Below are 27,215 nucleotides of genomic sequence, written 5' to 3'. Positions count from 1 at the left end.
TCATACCTCTTGATGGACTTCCAGCACAGCAGAAGACTTCCTGACTGTGGTTACAGTGTGCAGCCTAGATACAGGAGAAGAAAAACACAATATATATACGCACACACAGACACATACTATGTATACACATCAGTCTTGTCTATCATGAAGATTATAGACACAAGACTTGAACTAGAAAGAGAAGGCAAATAATAAATCACTTTAAAATATTCCAAACCAAAGGGCATCTGGGTGGCTCAGTCGGGTGAGCGTCCGACTTCGGCTCAGGTCATGGTCGCACTGTTTGTGGGTTTGAGCCCCACGTCTGGCTCTGTGCTGGCAGCTCAGAGCCTGGAGCCTGCTTCTGTTTCTGTGTCTCCCTCTCTCTCTGCCCCTCCCCTGCTTGCACTCTATCATTCTCTCTCTCTCTCTCTCTCTCTCTCTCTCTCTCTCTCTCCCTCACTCTCTCTCAAAAATAAATAAACATTAGAAAATTTTTTTAAATATTCAAAGTCAAGAAATCCCTTGAGTGGAGCTTTCCAAAACCAGACCACTTATTCATGGCACATTCCGCGTGGCCTAGTGAGTTTTCTGTCCCTAGAACAAACTACATTGCCTACCTATCTACCAACCAGTCAGTTGGGCCCTGTATCTTACCTACAAAGAGTGAAGGACAGCATTCAAATTAAGGTGGTGAGGGAAGGTTTATTACAACGGCAATGCCAGAATTCAGTACTTTTTTAATACTTTATCTTTACTAAACTATTAGGAATGTAAAATGCCTCGGTCCTTCGCTATGTATTCCCCGTGTCATTTGAACGTTTTATTGCATCTAAGATTGGCCTAGCTCCTGAAGTCTGGTTTCCCTGTCACTGATGTAGATGACCTCATTGGTCTCTGTGTAAGTGGGGTGAGAGGCTTCTGAACTATTAATGTTTTCCTTTTCCAGGCTCTGGGTCACTGGCTTTCAACAATGGCTGGGTACGAGAACCATCTGGGAGAGCTAACTAATCAAACAAACTAATGAAGGTCCAATCCAGACCAGTGGAAGCCAAATCTCTTTCCAGGGAGCATTAGTTTTTTCCATGTTCCCCAGGTGTCTCCAATACACAAACAGGGCAGAAAAGCACTGTTTGCAAAATACAGGAGACCTCATCTGGATACCCAAATGAGATGAATAACAGACAGCCTGTCAAAAAGGGCTCTTGGCCATGCTTTAGTTCATCAGCTTCTACCAAAATCTCAAGAGGACTCAATTCAGCGGGGGGAATTAGTTAACTTTAAATGAACTGTAAAAACCACTCAAAATTTATTTCCACAAGCTCATATTCAACACATTAGCTTTCTTATTTGAATGCAAAATATTTCCCAAGAGGGTGTCCCATTATAAGCAAATTCATTCCAGAGCTCAGAAAAGGAAAAAAAAAACAAGGATATCAATTAATCTAGTTTAAATTCAATTTAAACTGTTCTGGCAGAGCATTAACCACTCTGGACTGGCTTCTTACCACTTCGTCTCATTCTATAAGCATCTATGTTACCCACTTTCTTAGTTTTTTAATAACAAGGGCAACGACGACAAAATGTTTGCTTTTTCGCTTCTTTGGAAAGTTCTTCTCTGAAGAGAGCCTTCTAAAAATCGGCGACTCCTCACACCGCTTCTGCATTCCTTTTCTAAAGATGTTCCAGACTTTAAAACCCAAGGGTTTTTTAGCGCTACCGCCTGCTTTTTCCACTGAAAGCTGAGACCCCGGAGTAAGAAAACAGCACTTGTCCTTCAGCCAACCAACTGTTGTATTTCATAGCAACGGCTAACAGGAGCAGGTGAACTGAACTGACTCTTGGCTGGCTGGCTTTTCTGAAGGTCTGAGGCCCTGAGTCACTGCCTTCCTCATAAATTTCTCTCTTTTCATAATTGCGCAATTGAGTATTTATGTGCTGCCTACCCTGAAGAGCTAAGGCACAGAACACAGACTCAGTCCGAGGCAAGATTATGAGGTAGGTGCAATCTGCCTTCAGCCATTCCTGTCAAAGTCCCATCTCTTTCAGAGGAAGAAATGCCCATTATTTTCTCCCGCAACTGCTCTATGAAGAACACTCTCTCTAACCTGCATTCATAATAAAGTATTAATAGTTGATAAGGGAAAAGTGCTGTTACTGCCGAAATAGATGCATTTTAGCATTTGAGTTTATCCAATTCCACAGAAAAGGCATGAACCACCAACAACGTGAAAGAAAGACAAGACAAAACAAAAACCACGAACAGTTGTCACCTAGCCCTTTCCAAACATGCATTTGGTGTAATTCCTACAGTTTCAAATGACGGCTGTTACAAGCAGCTCGTCACAATTTTAAGTTATAAGTAATTCATTTGCCCGGATACAGAAAAATGAACCAAACACTAATCTTCTACTTCCAAATTGTGTATTTCTTCCCCTGTACCAGCAACAATGACAATACTGTTTCTTTGTGCCTTTTTTTTTTTTTTCATTTGATCTGTACCCTGCATGGCGAGGACGTTAAAGGTCAAAAACGTAACCACTTTGCTCCAGCACACTGAGAGAACAAGATAAAGACCCATATCTTCTCAAAGCTAGTTCTACCTTTCTTCCCTCTTCTGTTTCCTATTCGATACAGGAAAATAGTATTGGGAAACAACCAGACATCCAGTGAGTAAGAATTAATGGAAATCAGAGAACCCATTCCTTCTCAACACCCCTCACCTCAGACCATGCATTCAGGTGCCTGATCTACACTCTACTAAGACTGGCCCTAACTGGACGCAAAGTCCACACATCACTCTCAACTCTTTACTCACATGGAGCCTTTGGGAACTATGGTGCTGGATTCCCAAACTCATCTGTTCATTTCGTAGCGGAAACAGTGTAGACTGTTTTGAAACCCAGGGGACCCGAATTGAAACCTCTGCTCTGCTACTTGCTGGCTGCGTAAACACAGGCAGCTCGCTTGACCTTAACCTTACTTGTTTTACCTTACCTCCATCTCCTTGTCTGACAAAGAGAAGGGACAACATGGGGCTCTTGTGGGAATAACACAAAGAACCTGAACAGAGAGCAGAATATGTCACCTCCCTTCTCTCCTTCCTTTGCCCGCCCAAATCCTAGAACTCTTAGCTAATAGCAGAAACATCTCAAACAGGAGAATCTGTTCTGTTGTGAGAACTTAATTTTGGATCATTGCCATGTGGAACTGTACTCTTGGGGTAAAATGGATTTGGTCCTAGATAAGGAAGAGGGATGAATGGGGGTTGCTCAAATAGAGCATCCGTTTGGTATCCTCTACCCATGACATTCAACCTTACATATCTGATGGCTTGATTTCAGGAATTTTGATGAACAGAAAAATACAGTCCTCATTACACTACTCCTAAGTGATGAGCTCTAAGCCTAAGAAGATAGCATATCGGAGTGGCTTGAATCCCATAGGATTGTGAAACAGCATCATTCATTCCCAGCTTCCAAAATTTTACCTGAAGTCTTCCAAGGATTTCTTCTTGGTTGCTTTCAAACCACCAGTTTGGCAACAGGCAAATTTGTAATCGATGACCTGGTAAATGATGGGGTTGTACATTGCTGCTGATTTTGCAAGTAGGGTTGGCACCACAGACAGTTGGATGGGGATGGAGTCTGGCCTTCCGAAAGCTGACCACACAGAGACCACCGCGTAAGGAATCCAGGCGATCAGGAAGCCAGCGCAAATCAGCATCGCCACCTGGCGAGGGCAAGTTAACAGAACAGAGTCAAAACACTGGGTGGAAATGAAGGGTGGGAGGAGGAGCGGCAGCCCAATTACACCCAAGAAAGTCTATTACCTTTTACATTTATCTCGCCCATAGGAGAGACATTTCAGATGGACTTCAGAGATGTTCAGCCAGAAGAAGTTATTACAATGCCTTATCCCATTTACCACATCCTATCCAATCTCTACTCCAGAATTGGAATGTACCAAGAGACCCAAAGTTTAACCCTATAAACGCTGTCCAATTTTACATTGGGCATGAACTCATGCTAAGAAGACATCAGTGCCCCTGAAATTTCCAAGACTTCTCAACCCACGTTGATGGAAAATATGTTCCATCGTATTTTCACAGAGGTACACGGACAATATGTTCACCTTGAAGAAATTTGAAATCACTCATTTGCCTCAGGAAACAGAAACTCTGCTCTTGTTGGAAATTTTAATATGAATCTTCTTCAGAGATTTCTATCAAGTGTTCCTTCTTTTGGCTCATTTTCTCAAGTGTGAGGCTCAGAGAGTGGAAATTCACTAGATATAAAGTAAAACAGAATCGCCAAGCTTTAACCAAAGTGACACAGTTGCATTAAGCAAGACTTTTCCAGAAAGGACTTTTCTCTCTCACAAAATTATAATTACCTGGGGGAGCCTCTAAAGTTTCAGATCAAAGAATAATTAGAGACAGGGTTTTAAAACGCTCTCACTAGTTTCTCACCATCTGCAACCCAGCCCCCCTACTGACGTAGCCCTAATTAGTGCCCTGTAACTACCTGACCCTATGGATTATCTCACTTGAATTCAACAACCCCTTTTTAGCAAGTGCCTTGTGTCAGACACAATGCCAAGCGCTAACGGGGACACTAGTACACCTTAGTGCCTGGCTGTATCCCTCTGGAATACAAACCACTGCAGTACACGGCAGAGTAGGATTTAAGTGCCAGCCCGGAGGAGGACCAAACTGCACGGCACGGGGCAAGTTCAGAACAGTTTCGCGGGAGACGTGGCATATAACCTGCATGTTGGTAAGTTAAAATAAAGGAATAGCAGTACGATCAGTGTGAGCAAAGGCACAGGTATGTGTGAGGTTTGTACAGAAACTAGCAAACAATTCACTTTGGCACATGAGATGAGCCTGGAGAGAGAGACAACATGCGTATATTCAGGGGCTTGTGGAGCATATTACCAAGCGTGCACTTCATTCCATGTGCTTTGAGGCACTAGTAGGTTTTTGAGCAGGAGACTTAACAAATGGAAGATTGACCTCTGCTAAATGAACTGGGGCAGGAAGAAATAGGAGGTAGAAAACTCATTGCTCATTCGTTGAATCAACAAGGGTGAGTATTCCCACATGTTCTGTGCTGGGGATAAAGCAATGAGCAAAGCAGACACCATCCCTGGCCACACAGAATTTCCACTTGTAACAGTTTGTTTAGGCTGCAGTGTAAATAAGAAATAGAAGGGCTCTCGCTTCGAGTACTAACACTGGCAAATGAGGTCCGAGCTTTGGTGTCCATTTTAAACAGGAGCCACTTCACGTCCTAATTGAGACAGAGTGCACGAACCTCGAAGTCTCTTTACACTATTATCTACCAGAGTATTTTTTTCTGTAGGAGAAATCATGAAACAATATTCACGTTAGGGCTGTGCAGTGGACGTCTGGTTTTGTTTATTTTCCTCTGCCTCATATACCTTCTACTTCAGCATTGCCTGTATCCCTTCTACCCCTGTCGCATAGAGCTGGCTTCGCGTGACCCAAGCTTGAGCAGAGGCCTGCAGGCCCCTGGCCACCATAGCAAGAACAGGGATGAGTACATGGCCAGAAAGAGCATGATCAGACCCATCTTTGTGATTTTATAAGGGCTTTGTAGGAAAAGTGGAGCTTCCTTTATCCTTGAGTTCCCCAAAACCCAGAGAAGATGAAAAAATGGAACTATCCAAGGCAGGCATCACCACTTCTTTCCCCACCCTCTTTTTTTTTTTTTTAATTTTTTTTTTTTTTTAATGTTTATTCATTTTTGAGAGAGAGGGAGTGTGAGCTGGAGAGGAACAGAGAGAGGGAAACACAGAATCCAAAGCAGGCTCCAGGTTCGGAGCTGTCAGCACAGAGCCCGTCACGGGGCTCAAACTCACCAACGGTGAGATCATGACCTGAGACAAGTCGGACGCTTAGCGGACTGAGCCACCCCGGCGCCCCTCACCCCCATCCTCTTATTCAAGAAGGAAAATAACAGCTTCCGGTATGAAGGTCATGACAAGCTAGCGTAGTGGATCAAGGATGAAGAATGAGACACAAAATGCTTTATTAGTAATAGTTAAAGCAACAACATTCATGCATGCTTTTTTGTTTTAGAAATTCAACCGGATAAGTTTTGTTTTGTTTTATAACAAGGTCATTTGAGCACATGTGCATTTCAATACGCATGAGAGCAGAGCTATTATATGCAGGGAATGGTCCTACCCCTACTTGACCTCCGAACAGCCAGCAGCAGGGTGTTTGCCCTGAGACCCCCGTATTTGTGGGCCGTGTCAAGAAAGAAGTCTGAAACACCTACTGGAAGTCTCACGTTATAAAATTCCACCCAAGAAGTTCAAGGCTCATCTCTAAAAATGAACTGCCGCTGAGACACACATCAGTTACCTTCATTTCGTTCCATTTTACAAATAGAGTCTAAATCTCATAGCGATGAATGAAGTGAGCGCGGACCTCCTTCAAGTCCTGAGCCCTGTGTTGGGGTCCCGCAGCCTTCCTTTAGGGTCCTGATCCAAAATACTTGCCCGTGCTTAACAATTATCCACCAGCCCCAGATCACACATGCAATCCCGCTGCTTGCTTTCCCACCTCTCTGCAGAGGGTTCCCCGGGAGAAACTGTATTTGGTTTGGTCTGGCCTGTGTGACTTCATTTGTAAATAGAAAGGATGCCACAGGGCTCAAAGTGAGGGCCTTTTTCTAAATCCCCAAATAAACAATAACTGTATAAATAACACTTGCTTTAGCAGATGTCTGGGAACTTAACATAGCTCTTGCCTTTATCCTTTGGTGACTCACATGATGATTTCACAGTATTGCAAAGGCTGCATTCTGGGTTGCCGTCAAAGTCATTGACAAAAAATAGATTGGCACTCAGTCCATAATGTTTTCTGCATTTTATGTATCTTCTACTTTTATGAGAGTGTGCAATGGAAAGACAAAGGACTTCAAACATTAGCATTACATTATCCTTTTTAAAAGAACATAGGAGAATTAACTGTACTGTGGTTTTTAAACACAGAGCAAATGCATCATCGTGGCTTTTCTGATTAGAATTAAGCTAAGTGCTTTAAAATGAATGACTAGAAATCAGGTTTAAAGCAGAAAGAGGGATAAAAGCCTAGATGGAAAAGCACTGCAGAACGTTACTTATATGTTTGAAGTGAATACAAAGTTAACAGAAGCCACATTCATTTTTTACCATCTTCTCATGTTAAAATCTACTCCACAAAATATTAAACATTAAAACATTAAATATTAAAGGCATTTTAAGATACACCCTACAGAAATCTCGCATGTTACATTCATTTTCCCAGTGCTTTCTACTCAACATGGAACGTGTTTAATTTTTCATCAGCCTGTTCCTTGCTTTCCTCATTTCTGAGTGTATCCTCATTTCCATTTTCCAAATTTTCTTTTCCAGGTGTCCTTAAACCAGATCTAACACAGACACCTGTACCTGTCAGCTTTTTCGAAGTTGTTTATTTTTTAATCGCTTCACTTTTATTACTGCCTTGTGGTTTACTGGAAAACAGTAAAACTTCAGTTCTTAAATTAGGCAATTTTTGTGGGAGGAAATTCACAGAATATGTGTTTTGCTTCTACAAAAAAAAAAAAAAAAATCACACATCTGCAACCCAGTTCACTTTAAACATACCTTGCTGCAGAGGACAAAGGGATATCTGTATGTTCCAGCTAAATTCAAGGGCATTAATTGAAGTGTCCCAGAAGCAGTACTGTCCATAATTGATTGATTCTAGCGAATCGATCAATTAAAGCAATAATAGAACAGTGGAATTGAAAGTAAATTCTCCAAGTTACGTAAGGCTCTATCTGTGGGTCCAATTCATCTTCACCAGTCCAGCAGACATGGTTTCCAAAAAGGGATGTCCTGCCCTCTCTGTGCTGAGGCAGTGTGCAAAAGTGCAAATATCACAGATGGAGAAGTACTCAGGTTTGGATTCCAACTGTGTTTGGCTCCATAGTGTGAGTGAGACAGAACCCCGGGTTCTCTGAGAATGCCCTTTCAGTTCCTTCCACCAGGCTCCTTTGCCCAGATATGAGTAAGGCTTCTCATTTTGAATCTGTGTACTACCTTGAACAATGAAATGGATGGTTGGGGCACCCAGGTGGCTCAATTGGTTAAGCGTCTGACTCTTGGTTTTGGCTCAGGTCCTGATCTCACCGTTCGTGAGTTCAAGCCCCATGTCGGTCTCCATGCCTAGCGTGGAGCCTGCTTAGGATTCTCTCTCTCCCTGTCTCTCTCTCTCTCTCTGCCCCTCCCCTGCTCACTCTCTGCCTTTCTCAAAATAAATAAAGTTTAAAAAATAAATAAATAAAAGATGTGATAATGCAAGAGTCAATGCCAGGTACACGGCTACCACCCCTCACACGCAAGCAGCCTGCCATTGAGTGACACCACCAATGGCAAGGAGGAAGGAAGGTGATAAACTTAACATGACCTACCTTCACTGGAACCTCAGCTCCTGACAGGTACAAAAATAAGGGTGGTGATAGCTTGCACGCCACCTTTGAAGAAATAGAGGAATTCAACAACCCTAAGCATGTCTCATTTGAGTTTCTTCCTCCCTTCTCTTTAATCGATAGAAGGACAACTAAGGCCAACCATCCAAGGCCCTTCTTCATGCACTTAGAAAGAAAAGAATTCTGACAGCTTTGATGTGTCCACCATCATGTGAGCCCTGGTTGTGATCCAAGTAGAAAATATTAATTTGTATTAAAAAAAAAAAAAAAGACATACAAGAAGGAGGAGTGTTCTGCACTTCCCAGCTGCAACTTTCTCAAATCTTAAAATACCACTATTCTATAAACAAGCAAAAGCTGAGATTGAAAGGAGAGGATGTAAATTAGGTCATATCGCTCTGTACATCTGTGTTTTGGGGTTTTGGTCTAAAACTGAACGCAACATTCCCCAATGAGGCAGCGGCTGGCTTGAAGAACTCTCACTATCTGGTTCTGCAAAACAAGGGAGACTTCACTGGTCATTACAGATAAACCAAGCCCTTAAGGTGAGGAAACCACTACTCAGAGGGAAAACGTACTGAGGTGGAGAGGTAAAGTGGTTTTAGCAATAAGAGTGATCGCCATGGGTGCTTAATCCACCAATCTAGCCGTTTTGATACAACCTGAGAGTCTTAGAAGGTAACTTAGATAGCGTTTAACTCCCCTCTCCCACCTTCTCTCGCAGATGAGAAAACCGAAGCCCAGCCAGGTGAAGTGGTTTTTCCGAGGTGAATCAGTTAAGATTCTGAGTTGCAAGTAACAGAACTTGACTTTGGCCAAGGGAGACAGAAAAGGAATGGGCTGATTAGGACAGAGTGTCACTGGGAATGCTGGACATAGGACTGAGGCCAACCACACAGAAATGACACCCAAAACGGATGGCCTGAGCTGGCCCTGATGCAGAAACCACTGCTGCTGCAGCCATGCCCCCAGGGGTCATCTCCCTGCCCCTTCGCTGGTGACACTGGCTCCTGAGACAGACTGGCTGGAGCCTAGGGTTATGGCTATACTCCAGCTGCAAGGGAATCTGGGAAAATTCATGACTGGTCCTTCTGTATCTTTTAAATTAGGAGTCATCCTTTGCTCAGACATATTGTTCCTCCCCTCCACCCCCCAGCAAGACTCAAAATGTTGGAAGTTCCTTAACACAGAAATTCCAAACATGGAAAGGGGTTCAGCCACTGGCAGCCAAAATAAATAACAAATATCAGCTCACTGAGACCCTAAAGTGGGTCACAGGCAAAACTGGGATTGATTCCTAATTGCAATTCTTTCCTTCAACAAATATATATTTTTAACATATATTTATGTATACATCTTTATTCATATTTATTTATATTTAACTTACATTAATATACTATAATCAATTATATGTTATACCATATGACATTATTATATAATATATATATAATTGTGCGTGTGTGTATATATATATATATATATATATATATATATATATATTTGAGGTATTGTGCTATGTCCTGGGGACACAAAGCGAACAAAATGATACAGTTGTTACTCCACAGTAACAACTAATGACTAATGTTAAAACCAGACATTGAGCAAATAATCACAAAAATAAATATGCAATCATAAATTAATTATAAGTCAGAACCAGCTCTAAGAAGAAAATGTAAAGACAGCAGTGACACGTTGTAATAGGAAGATTTGAATTCAATTCGGGCAATGCTCTTCTGAGAAGTGACATTTAAACTAAGAGCACTTATGAAGAACCAGAGGAAATGAATTAATCGGTTTAAAAAATAAAAAGCAATGCCGTTCCACTTTCCCACAAACTGACCCAGAAGCCTCCCCGGGGGGGGGCTCTCTGACTATGACCCCTCCATGATAAATAACACTCCATGCACAATAAAAGAGAGATAATCATTTGAGGAAAGCAGAGATTTACATTTGTGATTTTTAAAAAGACTTCAGGGTGAAAGAACAAAGCAAAACAAAATGCCTCTCAGTTATGAAAGGGACGGAGGATCTCCAGCCAGGGGTCAAGGGACCACTTACCGCTCATCAAGGTAATTAGATGAACTTAGTTTATTCAATTATGTATTCATTATCGTGATCATGATTAAGCGTCTAGGAGGCCCTAGGCAGTGAGGCTCAGAAGCACACAGGACGCATAGCACTTGCGCTCACCTACCTACTAGCAAAGAAGAGGGACCAGCGTGGGATTCAATAAAGCGAATGTTCCAAGTGCTCCTATGGCCCATTACAGAGGGACTTCAACTAGCCAGGGGCGATCAGGAAGGCGTTTTGGTGGAAATAAGGGAAATGAGCAGAAATCCAGATCCCAAAGGATCTAGATACTAATTACAGACCTGGAACTTATAGATGATCTACATGTGTTAAATGAATAAATATGAAGTACTAATCCATACCACATAATAATATTTGGAAAAATTAGTCTGTGCTTCTGGTATTTTCTTCCTGTTACTCCACCACCCCCCTCATTAAAGCAGAAGCAAGAGTGTTCAGTGCATTGTGTGAAGATTTTTTCAAGCAGAAATATCCAAAGAAGTAAAACATTCATTTCTCAGCTTGTGAGTTTTAAAATAGAAATTTGAAACTTACAGGAGAGAAAATACTTGAGAGAAAGGGGATTCGGATGTGAGAAAAATGACATCGAGCATCCACAGCCAGAAACTTGCAGGCCTGGAAGCATCAGTCTTACTGAATGGGAACAATTTTAGAGGCATGCACGTGGTTACAGGTTTCCCACCCAAGAGTGGGTAAAAGGCCTACAGCTCGAAGGTGAAGGGACCGCCGAGGAGCTGGTAACTGACCTTGAGAAATTGTCCTGAGGGACTCCACTGAACTACACACAAGGGGCCAGGGTTGGTGTTGGGGGAGCAAAAGACCCTTAATGCATTTAGGGATATCTTCCCAGGGTCCTTCCCAGAGTCCCAGGGTCCCAGGGTCCCAGGGCAGGAAACTTCCCAGGGTCCCAGCCAAGCTCCCAAAATACACATGATGAGTTGCAGTCAAAGGACAGGGAAGTAACTAGAATTGCTGACGAGCCTAAAGAGACCTTCTAACTGGAACAAGCAGGATGCAAAGTGACCCATGACGGCTGATGACTGAGATCAGAAAGAAACCTAAATATCTCAGCAATACCAGGGTCAATAAATGAACAACCAGACCAAGAGCCCCCCCCACCCATTGACACTACGGAATTCTGAAAATCTCCCTGGAATTTATACATAGCCCTGGGAGAAGGAGGAAAACCCCAAAGCAACTGAACTTATCCTGATTGTCTAATATTAAGTTTGCATTACAAAGTCAAATGTAGGCACGAAAATGAGATTATACTGAGTCATAGAAATATAAAGAGCTTTTGTTTGTTTGTTTGTTTGTTTGTTTTATTTCTTGGGCTTTTTTTGCACACCTCTGTTTGCACTCTTGTGAAATCTCAGCCTACCAGAAAAGGCTGGCAAAAGCATCATTTTTAAAAAATTAATTAGAGGAAAACTATAAACTACAGAGATATTTGTAAATGGAATGTCAATTTCTAGGTTGATAAGACCAGCCTGGCAAAATGCAGGCCCAGATAATAACCCAGCTGGAAATAATTAGAGCCCCCAGAAAAGTAAATGATTTTGACCCCAGAATCCAAGGAAGTGGGCTTTAAGTAGTAAGCTTTCAGACCAGGCTTTTCTAAAAGATCAGAAGCACCAACTGAATGAGCAAACTGCTCAGTCCTAAGAGGTAGTTGAATGGAGGAAAAGCTTTCTCAGACGATGAAAAGGCCCAGTATGAGGTTGTTTTTACTTATTTTTACTCAGTAGAAAAAAAAAATCAAGATCAAAATTAACTAGTAATTGAAAACATTTCAAATTTAGCACAGAAGATGCCAAAATAGAAAGCTATGTTTATCAATGTGGGTTGAATTTTGATTTACATTTTTTGTGTTTAAGTGTAAGTAATTAGAAGCATGTTATATTCAGGCTATTTTAATGTAAGTTTTATATATACAAATGAGATGCAGACATATTGGATAATATATAACATATACAATATAGACATTATATGTAATATAATGCCACTTAGTGTATGTTAGAAGAAGATGCGTATAAAATAAAATCATACATATATATGCCTACACTTTTCATTTAATATCTCTCTGGTTGAGCTGGGCTGAGTAAGCCTGCATACTTGATCTATACAGTCCAGTCCAGGTCAAGGAGAATGATGACCACAACCCAAATTAAATGGTGTGTGCTGAGTTTCACCTCCTATGCATAATGATTTTCAGAATCATTCACCAAATTGCCCACCCGCCAGAATACACAAAGAACAAGATGCCAGGGTATTTATAAAAGTTGGCTGGGGGTGGAGTTAGGCAATTCCATTAACCAGAGACCAGATGATGAATAACAACAGACTCAGAGAAACTGGAGAAGAACCCCATGGGAATCAGGATCTGGACTCACTGATCAAGACCATCAAAATGCCTTGAAGCCGATATCATTAGAGGGTGGCAAGAAGTGAGAGGAAGTCAGATGACAACTGAGCAGCTTTCTGCTATGCCAAATAACGGGGCTGCAAGTTGAACTCAAATCCACCTACGAGTGTGACGGATGATACGATGTTTCTCTGGGCGTATTTTCATAAAGCACTGAGAAGAGAAATTTTTATTATTGTTGTATTTACTGTGTCCCGAAAACAGTACTTGGTCCTGAGTAGGGTTTGGATTAAATGTAATCCGAAATTAACTTGGATTAATTTATTTGGATTAATTTTTTTTGTTTTGTTTTTTTTTTAATCACAGATAAGAGCAAAAAGGAGAGCTAGAAATGAAGAACTGAATTCCTGATCCTGGATTTTATGGAAACATTTCTTTCCATTTTACAACCAATTATAAGAGAGAAGTAGATTATGACTCCTGATTCTACATTTTCATCCCAATAGAATTACTCTATGATTAGATTATGAGCATAGATTTGCAGTGATGAAAACTTCCCTCGGAGCTTGTCTTTATTCAGCAGGTGGAGCTCAGGAAGGAAAAGTCAACCAGAACCATGAAGAATCTCTAGCTCACACTTTGCAACCAAGACACCCTTGCACCATCTCGAAACATCTGCAGTGTGAAGAGAGGAATATTACTAGAACCAAGGCCCTGACTTATTAGAAGCGACCCCGGGTCTAGAGGGAACTGTTACTATAGGTCCCGAGACAAGTGGTCCCCAGGTAGGTTGTGAGGACACGTGAAAGTGGGATATCAGTAATATGATTGGTTGGGACCAAAAGGAATGGTTAGAACCTTAATCTGCATTTATTTCTGCATCTTTAAAAGTAAAATGGAAATTAGCATGTCCTAGTGTCAAATATACAGTTTGACGGTGTTAGCTGCATGTCATTTATATTGACGTGTGTGCAGAAAAGATATTTTTCAACGTAAAGGTAGGACAGGATGAAAGTGGAAAGACCACTGCCTCATACTTTCCCAGAATTCTTTAAAATTACAAGAGAATAAAGGAACTGCGGCTTCTTCAACACCTTCTATGCACCAAATGACAGAATAACCTGCTTTATCTTGTTGAATCTCCACCACAATCCAATGAGATCAATGGTATTATTCTTGTTGCCCAAGTGAGGAAACAGAGATTCAAAGAATTTCAGTGTCTAGCTCTGGGTCACAAACTTCACAGGTGTTGGTCATGGAATGAAAACCCCAGTCTGTTTTCAAACTGTGTGTTCCATTCCTTACACTACAATGCCTAAACAGCTGTCAACCCTTGACGTTAGCATTTACCAAGAAACTCAACCCTGCAGGAATTATATTGCATTAAGATAAGCTTCCCATAGGACAGCAGACATGGTAAATAATGCGAGGTGACAGAATGTCCTTCACACCCACCAACATCTGTACAAAACTACAAATACTCTGAGGCATCTCATGATGCTTAAAACTTATTCTTATTATGACTTGAATAATTTTTGAGAACCAAGAGTATCTTATTCAATAGAGAGAATAAGCTCCCAGTAGATCCACCATACAAATTAAGTAAATATCAGATGTGTTTGGGTGTGTGTGTGTGTGTAAATGAGAGACAGAAACAAGAAAAAGAAACACTACAAAGGTTTAGATAAATAATAGCAAAGTTGAGCAGTATGTAATGAATAGGGACTCTAAGTTCTCCCCAGTCCCTAGCATCCCCTATCCTCTTTGCCCTACGATGTTTTAATTGATTACAAAACACCTCTGTAAACTGTTACTGTAGTTACCTTGGTCAGTTTCATTTCCAGCACATGGCTGCTATGTATCCGACTGTCGAAATGAGCTACTTCTTTGGAGGAGGACTTAACCTTGGCAATGATCTTCACATAGGAGAACACAATCACAGCCGTTGGGAGCAACAGGCAGAAGAAGAGGATGTTCAGGATGAAAATCTGGCCGCCCACGGAGGCCTGGGCCAGCCACCAGTCCAGGGTGCATGAGGTTCCGAAGGGCTCAGGCGCGTAGTCCCCTAGACCTACCAAGGGCATGGTGGTCCAGAAGGAAGCATAGGCCCAGATGACTGCCAGGCAGATGTAGGCGTGCTTTCTTTTCAGCCAAACCCCTGGAGGTAGAAGAAAAGCGTTACCGGGATGTAATCTGCCCTGTACCCAAATACCTCCCCTCGATATGTCAAATTCCACATCCAAAGAGTTATTCCATTGGATTCTGGGAGAAGTGGTCAGATAACTGAGCTCTGAGGGAGAGTGGAGTGAAGGGAGAAAAGTTCCAGAGCATGGGCCTTTTTCCACGCAAATAAAACTAGAAGTGCTTTCACAGGGAAGGTTTCCATAGGCACACGGGAGCCTTGGGAGGGGAAGGGACAAAAGCTGAGGAAGGAGGGGCAGTAGAAAGATGAGAGGGTGCCGAAGACGATGAACGAAGGATCTTAAGAAAGCATCTAGAATGACCTTTGAGATCCTATCCAATATAAGGCCCATTGGTAGACCAGAAGGACCAAGCGCCAAAAACCATGTATCAATGGTTCATCCAAGATAGAGTCCTTTGGGAAAGGTGGAAATGGTAACACATTGTTTGTGCCTTTAAATACCCTTCTCCCTAAAATCTTCCATGTCTCTCATTTCATTTGTCCTCATAAGCACTTGTTGGTGGGGGTCGGTGGGCCACCACCATTACTGCCTGTGACCTTAAAGTGACTGACCCTGCTTCACGGGAGCAGATTTTGAACCTTCGAACGTTACTAACACAGCAGTCATGCTCACACAGCCATGGCAAGAGAGGTAGAGGATTTAGCTAGATTGTATCATGTTCTGCAAAAGTAATTGGGGTGGAGTGGTGCCTGGGTGGCTGAGTCAGTTAAGCATTCGGCTCAGATTATGATCTCACGGTCATGAGATTGAGCCCTGTATCAGGCTCTGTGCTGGCAGCACAGGGCCTCCTTGGGATTCTCTCTCTCCTTTTCTCTCTGCCCTTCCCCAACTGGTGCTCTCTCTCTCTCTCAAACAAACATTAAAGGTGACTCAGTTGGTTAAGCCTCTGACTTCAGCTCAGGTCATGATCTCATGGTTCATGGGTTTGAGCCTCACGTAGGGCTCTGTGCTGACAAGCTCAGAGCCTGGAGCCTGCTTCAGATTCTGTGTCTCCCTCTCTATCTGCCCCTCTTCCACTTGTGCTCTGTCTCTTTGTCTCTCTCTCTCTCTCTCTCTCTCTCTCGCACGCGCGTGCACTCAAAATAAATATACATTAAAAAATTTAAAAAAAGAAAGAGTAGTTCTGTGGAAATATTTTCAGGAAAACAAAATTAACCTCTAGGTTTTTCAGGAATAGTTTCCATCAACCAAAAGAGAATTCCAAGAAGAAGAAACAATGTAGTCATCTAAAAAAAAAAAAAAAAACGCTGTAGAACACTAGTGATCATTTTCCAAAGTTCAACACACCCACCAAAGACAGGGTAGCCTGATCTAAGTGCTGCAGCCTACCGGGAAAATTACCTTCACACCCCATTTATCACCTCAAAGAGAAAGGGCTGGAGAAGGGAATCCTTACTGCCTTGGTTTGGAGTAGCAGAGAAGAAATATCGGAACACATTCAACAAAAGCCGAATGATCTCTTCATCACAGACTCCAGCCTGCCTCTGCTCAGTGCCACGTGGTTTGGGAAGTCAGTACGGCCTAATTCTCGTTTCTAGGACTTGACCCTTTTCATGTAACCTTTCTAGACACCCATGTTCTTAGCAGTAAAACAGAGTAAATAAGATGTACATTGCTGACAGGTTTTGATAAGAGTTCGATGAAACAATGCCAGGCCTGATTTGCAAGCTACGAAGGACTACAGTAGCATGATTTTTCAGTCTTGTGTTCGCCTCAGCTCTCGCAAGAAATATAACAGATTGTATCTGTATTCTATTGTCTCTATTTTTCTCAAACACATGGCATTTTTTTATCACAAAATGCAAATTTCTCAAGCCCAACCAGATAGAGGTAAGGATCAGGTAGCCACATTTATGTCAGCTCTTGCTTGTCCATTATAATGGGTAAAACACTGGCACGGATAACCACATATATTTAGGGGGATGTGCATAGGCATACGTATAAGCATTTATGGTTAGGGTTACTTGGCGAGGTGTTGGATACTTACATTCGAGTATGGTGAAAGGCTGTCAAGTACAGGAGGGAGTAGATTAGTAGATTGGTTCTGTGTTGCTCCAGAAGTCAGAACTAGGACCAATGGGTGGAGGTTACTGGGAGGCAGTTTTGTCTCAATATAAGGAATAACATTGTAACAATGAGAGCAGACCAATCAGAGAATGGGCTGCCTTGTGCAGTAGTAAGCTCCCCGTCACTGGTCACTGGAATTATTCAAGAAGAGGCCAAGTGGCTGTCTGTCAGGGATGCCTTAAAACAGTTTATCACATTAATGGGAGAAAGGTCTACATGTTCCCAAGCGGTCTTCTAATTCCAACATTTTAAGACACTGTGTAGAGGGCTTAAGCATGAGTCAAAGCAAATGGTGAAACCATTCTATTGAGGTTCAATCTTAAAAGAAGCTGGAAAAATATATACAGTTCCCATATGGAGAGATGCCCTGCAATTATTCTGGGGGTGGGCAGGATCATCTCTTTCATTGACACCACGCCTACATCCAAGAAAATATTTAAAAAGCAGAGACGTCAAGGTGTAGAATTTCTTAAATATCCCCAAGAAGTGGAAATTCTGCCTTCTCATCTATAAAATCTATAAGTATATTTAAAATTTATTTGAAATAACCAAAAATAAGTTTATAGAAAGAATTTGACTCTGAAGTCATCCAGTATATATACAATCGAATATTTTTTAATATCATTGGAAATTCTGATTTAAGTTGTTTCTAGTGGAAGTTTTAATCTGTTTAGAAAAAGAGATGCAAATTTAAAAACAACAACAAAAAAGTGCTAGGTCGTGAAGATGATGGTCCATGACCTTACCCTCCCTCTGAACGGTTTCCTTGGAGTTTGGGACTATAAACTCTTAAAATATAAAGGAAAATTCTACCACACTGAAAGCATCAAGTTGACTTGATCTTTCCCCCCTCAGGCTCCAGGCCATCCTCTGACTCCATGGTCGCAACGTCAATGAGACGGTTGACGGATTAACACACAGAGCAGTTTTATCCAGAGGGAGCCAGTATTATTCCCTGGTTGTGCCTCGTTCTCAATATTAAACGTGAGGGCCCAAATGCTTCTCTTTTGGGTTCAATAAGTTCGCAGAAACCCAGGGAGCAAAAGCAATAAAAATGTATTTTTAGCATGTTGAATGCTCTAATTATTAAAAACAAAAGCAAAAACAAAAACAAAACAAAAGAAAACTTTAGTCCCTGAAAAATTTTTTATGACGGGCTCTTCCCTCATCTTTCTACCTACAAGACTACAAAAAGAACGTTGAGTGACATTTCTGCACGTGCCCTTTCTTGCCCCCATGGCAGCACAGCTCTCTAACTTGGACCTGGACTCTTTGGAATTCCTTATCTCTGAAATCATGGGGAGCCTGAGTCCTCAATGAGGATCAGAAACATCTTTCTAATAATTACACTTACCATGTGGGGAACCAACTAAACCATCTTGGAACTAACATCCTTTCAATGCATTTTATTTCTTTGTTTGCACAGCAAAGCTTACACACTTTACACAAGGAAATGATACTTTCCGAAAGCATTGTAGCCACACACCAGAATTTCCTATAAAAGTAGAATTAAGAGAAACCTACATGGACACAGGTTCAAGTCTTTAAACATATGTTAGAACAAAATGAGCTATGAATAGAAATACCCTTGGTCTCTTAGGTTATTAGCAATCTCTGTTCATGACCTATCGGTACAATAGGTACCGTCTGACAGTCCACTAGTTTTGTCTATCAGGGAACAAGAAACCTTCGTACTTACCATAAGATAAATAGCAGATTTTCAGGTATCGATCCAGGCTGACAGCAGTCATGGTGATAAGGCTTCCACAGCCAAAGAAAAATCCAGCCCATCCATACCAGCGGCAGCCAATCCAGCCAAACACCCAGCGGTGACAGAAGCAAGAGATGATGGTGAACGGTTTGCCTACAACTAGAGGGCCAAGCAATTTGTCAAGGGATGTTCCCTCCAGTTAAAATTACCCACCTGCCTCAACTCCCTGTTGAGTTAGTCTATTCAGACAAGAGATACAGCTATTTTAGTCGATGGTAGGTTGCCTTGGTTTACAACCAGACCCAGACTTCCGGGATTTAAACTATTTATTCCTTCAGCCTCCATTAGTGTTTTTGTGTTTTTTACATTCTAGAAAACATTCTTCTATTTTTTGCACCCTTTGCATTCAGCTATCACATTCAATCTTCACGCTCCCAGAGGGAATAGTGCTGAGGAAGCTCTCTAAAACCTCCGTCTGATCTATTCTATCATGAGGTTCTCTAACCTTTCTGCACCAGGAAAACCGAGGAACCCCTAGTCACAGGTGCCAGCCCCGTCCTACCCCCCCCTCCCAGGTGTGGCCCTTCTTCAGTAGACAGAGGTACACCGAGTTCTTGAAAGTGGAGCCAGTTAACACGTGTTTCTCGAGTGCCTCTGTGAGTGAGACACACATCTCCTCTAGTGGTCGTGACAGCTAGTGCTAGACTTACACCCCCATTTCAGAGCTTTCAATCCCAGTGGTCTTGCCCTCTTGTCAGTGAGGATACTGAGTGTAAAAGGACTGGTTCTTATTCAGCAAATAATTATTCAGTGTCTCTTATGTAACAATCTCAGAGCAAGGTGCTAGAGGACAAAGTGGAGGTCAAGACAGACAAATGCGTTTTATAATAGGGAGGGCAGAGAAGAGAAACACATAATTTGTAATATAAGATACGACACGATGGAATGATCGTTAGTCATTAGTGCTGTGAGGAAAAATGAAACGGAAGGAGATAGATAGAAATTGTTTCACATAAGGGGATCAGGGAAGACCTCTCTGAGCACATGACATTTAGGAAGATGTCTAAATCACTGCTAGAGAACTCAAGCAAGTATCTAGAGGGGAAATGTTCCAGGCAGAGGAGACACGAACTGAACGCTTAAGGTAAGTGTCAGCTGGGTGGGTGCTAAAGGCTGCAAAAGACAAGTGAAGGTGACTCGGATGGAGTGAAATTAGTATCTGTTGGGCCTGGGACTATTTTAAGCTTCCTTCTGGAGTAGAGCTTTGGTAAACCTTCGGAATGTCATCTAGAATGCCTCTCCCTTCTCCACTTAATAAAATGGTTGCATTCTGGCTGCACACTAAAATCACTGGGGGAGTTGTTTTGTCTTGCTTTGCTTCCTTTTGTTTTACTTTATTTTTTATTTTTTTTAATGTTTCTTTTTGACAGAGAGACAAAGAATGAGCAGGGGAGGGGAAGAGAGAGAGGGAGACACAGAATCTGAAACAGGCTCCAGGCTCTGAGCTGTCAGCACAGAGCCCGATGCGGGGCTGGAACTCAAGAACAGCAAGGTCATGAGCCCGGGTCCAACGCTTAAACAACTGAGCCACCCAGGTGCCCCTTTTTTTTACTTTAAATAATCAATGTCCAGGATGCCAACCCCCAGAAAGTCTGATTTAATTTATGTGGAACAAGCTCAGGCATCAATATACTTCAATATAGTTTTTGTTCTTTTAGCTTCCCAGGTGATTCTACTTCATATGCACAATTGTGAGCCATCTTAGTTACATAGATGAAATACACCTGGTGTCTAGTATGCACTTCAAGGTGCTTATAAGGGAATACAGTGGGCCAGGAAAAAATAAATAAAACAGGCAAATATTGTTAAGGTTTACTGGAATGGGAAATGTGTTAGAGATACTCAGAAGTTGAAAAATGATCTGGGCTCATCAGCAAAAGCACATGGAAGAAAATGTTTTCTTGGTGAATTACTCTGAAGACATATGCAGAATAACGAGGTGGTTTGTGCAATTGTAGAGCAGGTTTGCTTGGTGGGAAGCATTTTCAATGTATCAGACCAATTAAGGACCTTTTTATTCAAGTTTAGTCTAATTCGGCCTTAAACATGAACCTGGTAGTATTCTCTGGTGAGGGATGTGGATGAAATGGCGGGTTTCATTTGAACATTTTATGTTCAACACCAGGGACAAACCGGTTGGGGGTGAGCAGGGAGGAGTTGACCGGGAAAGCTATCATTTATGTTGTGACACCGCCATCGTGTGGCCATCGCTAAAATGGCAGTCATTTTTCGGCTTTGCAAATTGCCAGGGTTCGTCTTGGCGATTTTCACCCATGGGGTATGATGTAATATGCTTCTCTTAATGTGCACGTGCATTTCCCATAAGAGCTCCTGATATTTAAGCCTGTCCATACTGCGTAAAGTCTTCCCAAGTAAGGAAGGCCATGCAAATTCTCAGGGGTAGCACATCTGGTGATAAACAGTGACTCAACAGTAGAGGCTTATTATTGAGCCTTGTTTTTGGAGATTGGCAGCCGCAGAAAAATCCACTGATGAAGGAAGAACCAAGTATCAGAAAACATTTTAATAGGGACGTTTGAGGTGGGAAATTGCTGAAAAGTTTCCAGTGGAAAGAGGAGTTGATGTGTGCTGTTTGAACTCAGTTTCCCCAATTCTAGTAACTTAAGACCATACTCCAATCAGCAGAATTTGGGATCCAAAGGCACATTTGAGTGTATCTAGGCAACCCTGGAACTTTATAGATGAAAGCAAAGGGAGGCTACTTATCCAAAATCATTTATATTTTAAAAGTAAATTACAGTAAAAGAGAAATTTTATTCCAATTCCTCCTTGGCTGGGTTATCAGAGGATCCAAAGAAGCAACAAATAAACCAGTGGTTTCCAATTTGGGCCACACATTAACTTACCTGGTAATACCAATTTTAAATATCCTGATGCCCAGGTAACATTCTCAATCAAGTAAATAAACATTCTGGGTATGAAACCCAGCGGTGAGGTTTTAAGGGGATTTTTTGTGTGTGTGTTTTGTTGTTGCTGTTTGGTTTTTTCTTGTTGTTTTGGGGTTTTGCTTTTGTTTTTTGTTTGTTTAAGTTCCCCAAGTGACTTTTTTGTGCAGCCAATTTCCAATTTCCAGAACTGAACTGGAAGCTTCCTACACTATCAATCAGTCCTGAAGCCACATTTCAATATATCAGCAAGACAGCCCTCCCCTCTTCCTGTACTCACCTCTCAGACCATCTCAAGACTGTTTTTTTTTTTTTTTAATTTTTAACATTTATTTATTTTTGAGAGAGCGAGAGAGAGAAAGAGTGAGGGAAAGTGGAAGAGAGCTGGAAAAAAGGAGACAGAGGATCTGAAGCAGGCTCTGTGCAGTGAGCACAGAGCCTGATGGGGGCTTAAACCCATGAACCATGAGGTCATGATCTGAGCCGAAATCAAGAGTTGGCTGCTTAATCGACTGAGCCACCCAGGCACGCTTCTCAGACTTCTTCACCCATCAATGAAGCTTTGTTTGTTTGTTTTTTTATGTTTATTTATTTTTTGAGAGAGAGTGCAAGTGGGGGAGGGGTAGAGAAAGAGGGAGACACAGAATCCGAAGCAGGCTTCAGGCTCTGAGCTGTCAGCACAGAGCCCAACATGCGGCCCGAACCCATGGACTGCGAGATTATGACCTGAGCTGAAGCCGGACGCCCAATCGACTGAGCCACCCAGGCACCCGTTCATACTGAAGCTTTAAGACCTCCTCCCTTGGTGTTTAACAGATTTCCAAAAGGGCAGCAGGGGTATAAAAGAGCTCAAAACCATGATCTGTAAGTTTCTGTCTTCTAAATCGTTTAGCTGGTACACTCTGAGGTGTAGCCTTAGAAGGTATCGTGCATTATTCCAAATTGTATTCCTTGCACCTAACGTGCTCAGCACACAGAAAGGACTCAATAAATGTTAAATGGATGATCTGTTTAGCCTGATCACACTCTGTTGACTTACCACAAGCTCTGTAAAGATGGTGTGTGAAGGGAGGAGCAAAAGGAGATGGGGGAGGGGTGATCTCTGGGCCAGTGAGGACTTGAGAATGGGGCACAGCTCAAACCCCCAAAGAAGAAACGGTTGTGTTACCTGAAATCCCCAGATCACAGATTGCTAAATTGATAGTCATTATTTCCGCAGGTCTCAGCTTCTTCTTTCGTCTAGAAGACATATAAAGGACATACCCATTTCCAAATGTGGACAGAATCCCTACAAGGAAAAATATAAATTCCCGCCGTTAACACTAGGATTTGGGGTTCCCTCGGTTATGAAACACTTCTCAATTTCAAAAATGGACACCATAGGTTTAGAGGGTAGTGAGAGGACTCTAAATAAAAATCTCAATTAAGAAGATGAAGTAAAAAGCATGAGTTGCGAGTGACAGGTGAGGGATGGGTTGCCTCCAAAGGGATAGGAGTCAGGGATCATAAGACTGCACTTACCCAGAAAAAGGAACTGCTAATTTCCCAGTGAAGCTCAGGAGGCTGTGGGAATCCCCATGGTCAGTTCTTGTACTGGCCCCCAAGATGGAGTACTTCCTCAGCCACTTTTACCAGGTATTGGCTTTATAGAACTCCCTCCCTCTAAGAAGTAGGGTTAAGCCCTTGGCTCTTGATAAATTCTGACGCTGAAGTGACCCCAACCAAACAGGGTGCTTTCACTATCGCCGTGGACTCCTGAGGGAGCACCAGCAGTCAGGAGAGGCAGAGGCCAGATAGGGCTGGCGTAAACCCCTGCAAGGAAAGGGTCATCTCCTGGAGACACATCCCGGGACTGCTTGCCTCCTGAGGACACATGGACGCTGGGTGTCTGCTGCTTCTACTGGACTAGGTCTTAAGGGGAAGTGGGTGACAGTTGATAGTATGGCTCTCCCCCTCCCACCAAAGGGAGGGAAAGTGACCCTCAACCCTCCAACCTACCAATAATGGTATAAATGTGTTCCCACTTTTTTATATCCTTTTATTAATGACTAATTGGCTTTGGCATTACAATGATACTGTTCAAAAGTTCTTACAAACCCAGTTTAAATCCAAAAAAGACCCAATCCCTACTGACTTTATTTAAGAAAAGAATACACCTACTTCCATAGCTTAACATGTAGAGTAGATTTCTTCAGGAATTCTTGCTTCATAGTGTAGCTGTGTATAAATGAGAATCTGGTACAGCTGCCTTTAGTAGTAAGGAATAAGGAGAGTATTAACAGGAGAAACCCAGATTTTTCTATGTTAATTTCTACTTCTCCACCACAATTCATTTTAGGGGCAAGGAAAGAAATGTGTGTTTCAGCTGATGGTATGAAACCACCAGGAACGAACTGCATTGTGCTCTTAGGAAATTATGAATTCCTGGAGTCAGCGCTGCCTAATGGTCTGTTAAAACCTCTTTAGCTTTCTTAAGACAGAAGAGGAAAAAAAATAGAAGAGATTAGGGAGTTCTAGAGCAAAGCACCTAAAATGAAGCCTACATCTCATTAAAGGAGACCAGCTAGCAAGGCACACTGGGCTATTAAAACGTGAAGACATGGCTTGAAGAAGTTCAAACAAATGCCTTCTACTTTGTATCCAAGAAGATTGAAAACAGTAAGTATACATATATATTTGATACACAAAGCTCCTTTAAACACCCTTTGTCTTTCTACTTCTCTTTTGAGAATATGGATTTTCTCACTTTTTCTTTCTTCAATTATCTTTACTAATGTTTCATGAGGCTTCACCCAGTGCCCAAAGCATTATCACAAAAAAAAGTCAACTATCAGCTGCATGTAGATTATTCCCATAGGCAATCTTCTCTGGAGGGGATTATCAAGAGAATGCAAACTTATTTTTGATGATAAAGGAAAACAAGACTAAGAAGCTAAAGGCGGGGGGGGGGGGGGGGAGGGTATGTTTTTTGATGATCAAAATCCTGACTCTCACTCTGAATACAAAACAATGAAATCTCATATACAGACTGTTAATAATAAACCAAGTATCTATAGTAAAAGGGTTGAGGGTGGAAATGGGTCTCTAATTGATTTCTCCTCTATCCAAGGTCACATCTGTCTTTTCATCTTCCAATTTTCCCTAAGACTTCCAGTATTTAACCAAACTCACCAAGAATGTCATTGAACTCTGGTTCCTTGAAAGGAATCTGGGCATATTCCCATACCTATCTTAGGAGGGGTGAAAAACAGACATAGCACCAAATCCAAGACTGGGTCTAGGATGAGTCTAAATCCCTCCAAATGACCCTGGCCTCACCCTGAATGGCTGTTCTGGAACATATCTTCGGCTCCACTCCCAGCTCCCTGAGTCATCTGATATTCCCTTTGTTTGGGGACTCTTTTTGGACCTATTTTTCTAGCTTCACCCCAGCATGCCCATTTCAAACTGACTGTGGATTTTCCTTCCATCCCCAAATAAAACAAGTGAGAAATTTTCCTGATTGCCCAACCCACCCAGCCTGGTTACCTCTCTTCCTGAGATCTTCCCTGCCAGCGCAGGGAATGGACTGTGATCCCTCCCTCTTTTGTGTTATCTGGAGAAATTTGTCAGGTTAGAGATGCTACTTTTTTTTTTTTTTTTAAACCAATTCTTGCAATTGACTGAGACAAATTCAATTTATAAGATGTCAATTGTTGTGCCTTTTCTGATAATTGAAAGTACTTGTGTTTAATGAAAATGCAGTGTGGATTTTACTATCAGATGGTCCCTGTCCAGAAAGAGAATTTGCCCATTTTGTTCACTGCTGTATTCCCAGAAATTTAAACAGTGGCAAAGAATGAGCACTCAATATATACTTGTGTTTGAAAGGACATGAGGGTCCATTTACAAGAAGCAGAATTTAAATCATCTGATAATAACTAACAATCAAGCCAAGGACCCAGGGAATCCCTCTGCATGGAATTTCTGATTCAATCTCATCAATTCCTTTTGCCTCAAGCACTGACCATAGAGGTGTCTCCAGACTTTTCTAATGAGTTTTCTAATTTCAGGAGGTTAAATGAAATTCTTAGCCCGTAATAAATAGATGGGAGAGAGAGAAGGAGACGAAGAGAGAGGGAGAGAAGGAGAGAGAAACAAAGCTTGACCCAAATCTGAAAAGATTAAAGGCAGACACCCCCAAAGACATAACCCACCTGTGCACTGGTTACCCAAATGTAGAACACCAGTTTTAAATTTAAGAAGTTTTGTGGTTGAATTCTAATCGGCTAGGCTACTGCTGTCCGATAGAAATACAGTGTAAACCAGAAATGTGAGCCGTATGTATTTCAAACTTTTCTGTTAGCCACAGTAAACAAAGTAAGACAATTACTAAGTTGATTTTAGTAATATATTTAACCTAGTATACCCGAAATGTTATGAGTTTGACATGTAGTCAATTTCTTTACATCCTTAATGAGCTGTCTTTACATTATTTTCTCTAGTGCTAAGTGTTCAGTATCTCGCGTATATTTACACTACAGCACATCTTCTGGAAAAGTCACCATTCAAGTACCCAGCAGCCACACATGGCCACCACACTGGAAAGCACAGTCTGGAAGCAGGTGCACCATGTTCTGGATTATGCATAAAACTTTTTGACCCTGGGCTTACTCCCATTTTATTATCAATACATTTTTCCACCTCTCACCAAAATCACTTAGCGATGCCATCATGGGGCCACTCTACTTTGGGTGCAAATAAACTTGGCGTGTCTGTTGTCACCACAGTCCGGGGACAGTTCCTCAATTATGAGAAGAGGAGGTGATTTCTAGGGTCCTTTCTGAGCCTATCATCTTATGATTATATCAAAAGCATTTTTTAAAAAGTAAAAGAACCACTGTATTTAAATAAGATATCATTATCATTAATTTTACTATTCAGAAGACAAACCTACTCCCAAAGCAACCAAAATAGTCTCAGGATAAGTGATTTTGCTATAAAAGTTCTGTGATGATCAAGGGAATATCCATCACTAATAATAAAGATAATAGAGTCATTTCTATGAAACATTCACTGAATTTCACAATGCCACCCCATCCTCTACCTTCTTCCCACTCTCCAGTTCCACTCAAAATATCTACATAACTATCTGAATCCTTGTGCAAAGTCAACATGTTAGCCCATGAATTTCCTACACGCAGCCTTTGCACAGAAAAATTAAGGAAGCTTACCAATTATTGTTAAGTAAAAGCCAGCCACTAGATCCGCTTCCCAGGAAAGTTTGGAAGCAAAGGGGTCCCCTTCTCGAAGGTAGTGTGGCAGGCGCTCATCTTGGGGCGGGGCAGTGTGGTTTAGCGCCAT

The 27,215-nt window shown here is 41.8% G+C and overlaps 1 protein-coding gene across 1 annotated transcript; it reads right to left on the bottom strand.

The window, feature by feature from the left end:
- On the bottom strand, positions 1–27,215 carry OPN5 (opsin 5). Its single transcript, XM_007085094.1, has 6 exons — positions 27,086–27,215; positions 23,041–23,160; positions 18,895–19,065; positions 14,748–15,082; positions 3,470–3,711; positions 1–64 (listed from the first exon to the last, which is right to left on the bottom strand). The coding sequence occupies exons 1-6, from the start codon at positions 27,213–27,215 to the stop codon at positions 1–3; spliced, it is 1,062 nt and encodes a 353-aa protein (XP_007085156.1).

The sequence above is a fragment of the Panthera tigris genome, chromosome B2, assembly GCF_018350195.1.
Source record: "Panthera tigris isolate Pti1 chromosome B2, P.tigris_Pti1_mat1.1, whole genome shotgun sequence".
Taxonomy (NCBI): Eukaryota; Metazoa; Chordata; class Mammalia; order Carnivora; family Felidae; genus Panthera; species Panthera tigris.
The sequence above is the reverse complement of the archived record's forward strand: the minus strand, read 5'-3'. Positions and strand labels throughout refer to the sequence as shown.

Coding starts and splice junctions, on each gene's coding strand:
- OPN5 (XM_007085094.1), bottom strand. CDS start 27,215: ATGGCGCTAAACCACACTGCCCCGCCCCAAGATGAGCGCCTGCCACAC. Junction 15,083..18,894: donor AATCTGCTATTTATCTTATG/GTAAGTACGAAG, acceptor TTCTACCTCCAG/GGGTTTGGCTGAAAAGAAAG. Junction 3,712..14,747: donor TGGAAATGAAACTGACCAAG/GTAACTACAGTA, acceptor TGCCCTCGCCAG/GTGGCGATGCTGATTTGCGC.